Genomic DNA, 7831 nt, shown 5'->3' with positions numbered 1-7831 from the left:
AATTGCTTCCTCCCGTCCAGCAGCTAATATTAAATCCTGATGTCTTCTCTACCAAGACATTTTCTGCTGCCTATGGAGTTTTTTCATTCCATGCTCATCTTTTGATTATGATTGAAATTTCTGTTTAAACTGAGCGGGGTTAAGTAGCAGTATAACAATCAGCCCTGGGCAGTCTAAGACGGAACACATTCCGTATGAATACTGCACAAGGGAACCGGTATAACAAGGAAATCTTGAAAAAATAAACTATTCAGAGGCACCGTAATGGGGTCTGACGAAACCCCAACTTTATATCTCCTCTGTTTTTTTATCGTAGGTCACCTTTATTTGTCATCATATATATCTATCTAGTAACAGAAAGTATCTACAGAATTCCCTGCCTGGATATAACCAGTGGGAAATCCACCTTACTAGTTATCTATTATCAAGAATGCTACTGTGAGTATTAGAAATTAAACAGAACATTGTGATGATGGTGTAACTGGCACTGACCCAAACAACAGCATAATTCTACACAGTAATGGCTATTAGAGGCTGCCAGAGCCTATCAGACATCAAATCTCAAGAACAATCAAATGTGTAGTACACATTTTCATGGCTGATCCCATTGCTTTCAATGTGAGAGAAGTGACCGCAGAAGTGACCGTTACATGTCCAAAATCCAAGGCTGCTTTCTTACATGAACAATGCCACCACATCTGCAGGTTATATGTGGTACTGTGGCTCACTGCCATTCACTTCAATGGAGCTGAGCTGCAATACCAGACACAACCCAGTAATAGGAGTGGCGCTGTTTCTGGAACAATGCAGCAATATATTTGCGATCCTGAAAAAGTCCTTAAAATGAATTTTTTGGGTTGATAGAAATTGTTTTCTTCCTCTTTAAATAGCTGAGTGACACAATAGTCACCTAATGGGTGTGACTACTAACAATGTAACCTCGGCCCCGGGCACGAAATTGGAGGATCTTCGCATTCAGAGGAGGAAGGAGCCGCAGCCGTATAGAAGGCTCTCCAGGAGAATGTCCGAAGCAGATGGCTCACCTCCACCACCATCGTATGAGGACCTGGTGCCAACCATCCAGCAGTATGAAATATATTATATCTACAATGTGGACATTCACAGGGATTATTTACCTCCATCCAATCAGGATAATAGGAGTTATACTCCAACCAGTATCTCAGTGGCTCCCACAATAATTCTGGACAGCCCTCCAGATTACTGTGAACTGCCTCCACTATACTCAATAGAAGATCCTCAGCCACAATTAGAGCCTCTACCACCAGCAGATTATCCACCACCAGGTGAACCTCCACCACCCTATGTTGGAGATACAGACCAACAAGTAAGACCACTAACCCCAGTGGGACCTCCACCACCAAATACTGAAGATTCTACCCAACAAAACAACCTGGTATTACTTCCTCCCAGACAGGACAGCTGTATGACCTGCTCTGTGATTAACTTCATCCTCTGCCCAGTGTATGGGATTGTTCCTTTGGTCCTCTCTCTGATGGTAAGTTATACGCGGAAATAGTGATCTGAGGAGACAAAGTATCTATCTATCTATCCCTCTATCTATCTATCTATCCCTCTATCTATCCCTCTATCTATCTATCTATCTATCCCTCTATCCCTCTATCTATCCCTCTATCTATCTATCTATCCCTCTATCTATCCCTCTATCTATCTATCTATCTATCTATCCCTCTATCTATCTATCTATCCATCTATCTATCTATCTATCTATCTATCTATCCATCTATCCATCTATCTATCTATCCCTCTATCTATCCCTCTATCTATCTATCTATCTATCCCTCTTTCTATCTATCCCTCTATCTATCTATCTATCTATCTATCCCTCTATCCTTCTATCTATCCCTCTATCTATCTATCCCTCTATCTATCCCTCTATCTATCTATCTATCTATCCCTCTATCCATCTATCCCTCTATCTATCTATCTATCTATCTATCTATCTATCCCTCTATCTATCCCTCTATCTATCTATCTATCTATCTATCCCTCTATCTATCTATCTATCTATCTATCTATCTATCTATCCCTCTATCTATCTATCTATCTATCTATCTATCCCTCTATCTATCCCTCTATCTATCCCTCTATCTATCTATCCCTCTAGCTATCTATCTATCTATCCCTCTATCTATCTATCTATCTATCTATCCCTCTATCCATCCATCTATGTATCCCTCTATCTATCTATCTATCCCTCTATCTATCCCTCTATCTATCTATCCCTCTATCTATCTATCTATCCATCCCTCTATCTATCTATCTATCTATCTATCTATCTATCTATCTATCTATCTATCCCTCTATCCATCCATCTATCTATCCCTCTATCTATCCCTCTATCTATCTATCTATCCCTCTATCTATCTATCTATCTATCTATCTATCCATCTATCCCTCTACATATCCATCTATCCCTCTATCTATCTATCTATCTATCTATCTATCTATCTATCTATCTATCTATCTATCTATCCCTCTATCTCTCTATCTATCCCTCTATCTATCTATCTATCTATCCCTCTATCTATCCCTCTATCTATCCCTCTATCTACCTATATATCTATCTATCTATCCCTCTATCTATCTATCTACCTATCTGTCTAAATATCTATCTGTCCGTCATCTATCTATATGTTATCTATGTATCTATATTATATCACAAAAGTGAGTACACCCCTCACATCCTCACATTTTTCTAAATACTTATACTTTTTCCTTGGGACAGCGCTGCAGATCTGACCCTGTGATACAATGTGCAATGTCAGTGCACAGCTTGTATAACAGTGTAAAAAACACAACACAGTCATTAATGTCTAAACCACTGGCAATAAACGTGAGTACACCCCTAAGTGAGAATGGCCAAATTGTGCCCTTGCTGTGGATATTTTGTGTTGACGCCATTATTTTTGAGCACGGCTGTCACGGGGACCTTCTCCTGTATCACACAATTAACAGAGCGAGATATGAGTGAACAATCCAAAGAACCTTTATTCCGAGCAAATCAGGTCCATAAAATAATCCACCATACAGAGGGTAAAATAGTCCAGGAATGGGATAAATTTCCCGGGGATGAGTCACAATCCTCCAGCAATCCTTTTCTAGGGAAATCAGGGTTTCTCAAGGTCTCTCTGGGGTGTGGACCGCAGCCTCAGCTTCTCCCACAGAGGATAAATCTTACTCCTTCTCTCTTGTCCTTCTCAGCCTGACTGAATAATCCCCCTGGTAAGCAGAGAGGTTGAATGGATTCCAGGCCCCCCTCCCCCGAACCTAGGGACAGAATCACTGCAGGGGATGATTAACCTGCAGACAGGACAATGTACACACAAGGAAACACTCCCAACATCTGAACAAACACAACCCATCATATCTCACCATCACAACGGCCTTAACTCTCTTGGGCCTAGAGCTCACTAGATCTTCACAGGAGCCGCTGGATCCTCTTCCCTCCTCCATGACCACATCTCGTAGCTGGTGGATATTACAGACATTGTGCTGCTCCACTTTCCATTTGAGGAGGCCCCACAGATGCTCCATAGGGTTTAGGTCTGGAGACGCTCAGCCGGTCCAGCACCTTTACCCTCAGTTTCTTCAGCGAGGCAGTGGGGGGTTAGGAGGTGTTTGGGGTCGTTATCCTGGTGGAATATGAAGGGAAGGGATCATATTCTGCTTTACTATGTCACAGGACATGTTTTCATTCATGGTTCCGACAATGATCTATTGCCCCCACACCCGGCAGCACTCAAGCAGCTCCAAACCATGACCCTCCACCACCATGCCTAACTGTAGGAAGGACACACTTGTCTTTGAGTGTGTGAGCGATAACACCAAATGTAACACACCTGCTCTCCATTCACAACTGACACCTTGTAACACTAATGAGTCACATGACACTGGGGAGGGAAAGTGGACACAAGGGGTGTGTGATGACCTGGACTCTGTCAATGCTTAGCAGGGGTTACATTTCTTAAAATTCAGCCAGACATGAAGATAGTTTGTTTATAGATGGGGGATAAGCCCTTATTGTTTTTACAAGACTCTTGTTGACTCATATAATTGCCTTGGCTAATGAAGGCCAGACACACAGATAAATCAATTATGCGAACTTCCCATTGTATTACTAAGTGAATTGCTAGATGTGATGTAACTGACCTGTCTCACCCTTGTCTCTGGATATTTGAATATGGCTTGAAATCTAGCCAATAAAAGCCCAGTCTTTTCCACCAATCGTGAAGACCCCAATGGTCTGAATGGAGAGCTCAGGGGTATAAGAAGGAGGACTGCCCATTGCTCAGAGAGACTCTTGCTACATGCTACGAATCTGGGACCTGCGGATCCGATTGGCAAGCCATAACCAAACCTGGATTATAACACTACATGGACTTCAGCATCGGATGCAAGGATTCAGCTGAGATATCAAGGACTACATAAGGAAGGAATCCAGCTTGGGACAATCCAGTCATTTGACTACAGACTTTGCAGTCCTCAGCCAGCTTCCTAAATCTGGTGTTATTCCAGTCTCGGTGGATGGCCTCCTGGGTATGCTTATGTGCCTCCCTGGTTGTTGAGCCATGGACGTTGTCCGAGAACACCAGTCCTCTTGTAGCTCCCCTGGATAAACCAGGCTGAGTAGTATCCCACTGCTGCCACCAATTGTGGAGACACGGGGGTCAGTGGGTGCTCTCCTGTGGAGACATGGGGGTCAGTGGGTGCTCTTCTGTGGAGACACAGGGGTCAGTGGGTGCTCTCCTGTGGAGACATGGGGGTCAGTGAGTGCTCTCGTCCGCTGGCCCGGCCACCTTTAGAAAGACAGCATGGCCCAGGGCTCATCCCAACTGAACGCCCGACCTCCTTACCTGTGGGCGGAACACTACTCAGACAACACAGGGTGAGGGAATCACAATATTAAGACTTTATTGGATCCCCAAACAATTAACGGCACATAACACATAACCAGCAAAACACAAATGTAACAGGCAACAGAGTCTCACCCTTCCGCTGGCTCACCAGGGATTAGAATGTCCGTGCCTCAGAGCTTCCAGGGCTACTTACTCCAATCCAGCAGCACCCCGTTTTCGGTGGGCACCCACCAAGCATGGAATAACACCAGATATAGGAAGCTGGCAGAGGTCTGCAAAGTCTGTAGTCAGGTGACTGGATTGTCCCAAGCTGGATTCCTTCCTTAGGTAGTCCTTGATATCACAGCCAAATCCTTGCCTTCAATGCTGAAGTCCATATAGTGTTATAATCCAGGTTTGATTATGGCTTGCCAATCGGATCCGCCGGTCCTAGATTGGTATCATGTAGCAAGAGTCTACCCGGGCAATGGACAGTCCTCCTTCTTATACCCCTGAGCTCTCCATTCAGACCATTGGGGTCTTCACGATTGGTGGAAAAGACTGGGCTTTTATTGGCTAGATTTCAAGCCATATTCAAATATACAGAAACAAGGGTGAGACAGGTAAGTTACATCACATCTAGCAATTCACTTAGTAATACAATGGGAAGTTCGCATAATTGATTTATCTGTGTGTCTGGCCTTCATTAGCCAAGGCAATTACATGAGTCAACAAGAGTCTTGTAAAAACAATGAGGGCTTATCCCCCGTCTATAAACAAACTATCTTCATGTCTGGCTGAATTTTAAGAAATTTAACCCTTGCTAAGCATTGACAGAGTCCAGGTCGACACAGGGTGTACTCACTTTTGTTACCATTTAGAAATTAATAGCTGTGTTGTTCTTTCTCTTACCCTTTGATACAATGTACAATAGTCGGTGTGCATTCTTCGAATGTGTTTGTAAATAATACATTTTTATCTCTCGTAGATCTACAAAGGAGATATCATCACAGCCACAAAATATTCCTCTAAGGTCGCCTGTCTGAACGTGTTTATGGGGTTCCTTACCTTTTGCCTGTACCTGATGTTGTGCTCCATTATGGTTCCAATCCTGGTCAGCAGGAGCGGCGCATCGTCATCTGGATCTTCCGCATCTTCCTCGTCCATTTCTGGGGGTTCTACTTGTTGCTAAATCGGTTTGAACATTCCGAAGAGAGAGAATCTGGGAATTTGATCTCTATCTGCAGAGGGTTTCACTTATTGGAGCTGCAGCTTGTGCTCCACAGCTGCACTCCCCCTTGTAGGAATAATTCATAGACACCACTTTGGAAGTGAATCTTCTATTTCTCATTTTGCGCCACTATTTTGCACTTTCAGTTTTGTTTTCTGACTTGAGTGAAATGTAACAATAATGTGATTTTTTTATATTTTCTGCCAAAAGAAAGACATAAATAAAAATCCCTTTTTTTTCCTGAAATCTCCACCATGCTTCCATCTTTAGGTAGGATGTAGAGGTCCTCCTCCTCCTCCTCCTCCTCCAAGGAGACGATGCAGGGAAGATGATATCACTCATACCTATTCTTATAGCTGATCCTATTATTTCCTATCCATGGTTGATTTCATCAGCAAACAGTGCCCCTCCCCCTGCAGGCTGTATGTGGTACTGCAGCTCCATCCCATACACTTCAATGGAGCCGAGCTGCAATACCAGACACAACCATGGACAGGTGTGGAGGCGCATCGGAATAAAACATCAATTTTTTATATCTAAAATCAGACAAAGAATATTTGCATGACAGAAATTGTCTCCTTCCCCTTTAAATAGTTGAGAGCAACATTCTTCAGCAGTGATACAATAGTTGCCTAATGGGTGTGACGCACGGAGTAATGTAACCTCGGCCCGGGGCATGAAGGAAGAAGAGCTCCGCACTCAGAAATAGGGGGCTCTCCGGGGGAAGGGCGGAGGCTGATGGTTCCCCTCCACCAACATCGGATGAGGACCTGGAGCCAACCGTCCAGCACTAAGAAATATATCTACAATGTGGACAATCGAGGGATTATTAACCTCCATTCAACCAGGATAATAAAAACAAAACCCCAACCAGTATCTCAGTGTCTCCCACAATAAGTCTACACATGACAAGTCCTCCAGGTTCCTGAGAACTGTCTCCACCATGCTCATCCAAGGCAGACGGACCTCAACTAGTACATCCTCCACCACCTGAAGTACTTACTCCACCACCAGTATATCTTACACCACCTGAAGACCTCCACCAGTACTTACTCCACCACCAGTACATCCTACAACACCTGAAGTCCTCCACCAGTACTTACTCCACCACCAGTACATCCTACACCACCTGAAGACCTCCACCAGTACTTACTCCATCACCAGTACATCCTACACCACCTGAAGACCTCCACCAGTACTTACTCCACCACCAGTACATCCTACACCACCTGAAGACCTCCACCAGTACTTACTCCATCACCAGTACATCCTACACCACCTGAAGACCTCTACCAGTACTTACTCCACCACCAGTACATCCTACAACACCTGAAGACCTCCACCAGTACTTACTCCACCACCAGTACATCCTACAACACTTGAAGACCTCCACCAGTACTTACTCCATCACCAGTACATCCTACACCACCTGAAGACCTCCACCAGTACTTACTCCACCACCAGTACATCCTACAACACCTGAAGACCTCCACCAGTACTTACTCCACCACCAGTACATCCTACAACACTTGAAGACCTCCACCAGTACTTACTCCACCACCAGTACATCCTACAACACTTGAAGACCTCCACCAGTACTTACTCCACCACCAGTACATCCTACAACACCTGAAGACCTCCACCAGTACACCTTACACCACCTGAAGACCTCCACCAGTACTTACTCCACCACCAGTACATCCTACAACACCTGAAGACCTCC

The 7831-nt window shown here is 44.2% G+C and overlaps 1 protein-coding gene across 1 annotated transcript; it reads left to right on the top strand.

Annotated features, from left to right (window-relative positions):
* Positions 1 to 986: 986 nt before the first annotated feature.
* LOC142256549 (uncharacterized) lies at positions 987 to 6279 on the top strand. Its single transcript, XM_075328307.1, has 2 exons — positions 987 to 1516; positions 5866 to 6279. The coding sequence occupies exons 1-2, from the start codon at positions 1022 to 1024 to the stop codon at positions 6067 to 6069; spliced, it is 699 nt and encodes a 232-aa protein (XP_075184422.1). The 5' UTR covers positions 987 to 1021; the 3' UTR covers positions 6070 to 6279.
* Positions 6280 to 7831: the final 1552 nt, after the last annotated feature.

The sequence above is a fragment of the Anomaloglossus baeobatrachus genome, chromosome 11, assembly GCF_048569485.1.
Source record: "Anomaloglossus baeobatrachus isolate aAnoBae1 chromosome 11, aAnoBae1.hap1, whole genome shotgun sequence".
Classification (NCBI taxonomy): domain Eukaryota; kingdom Metazoa; phylum Chordata; class Amphibia; order Anura; family Aromobatidae; genus Anomaloglossus; species Anomaloglossus baeobatrachus.
Note: the sequence above shows the minus strand (reverse complement) of the source record. Positions and strands in the feature narration are given on the sequence as shown.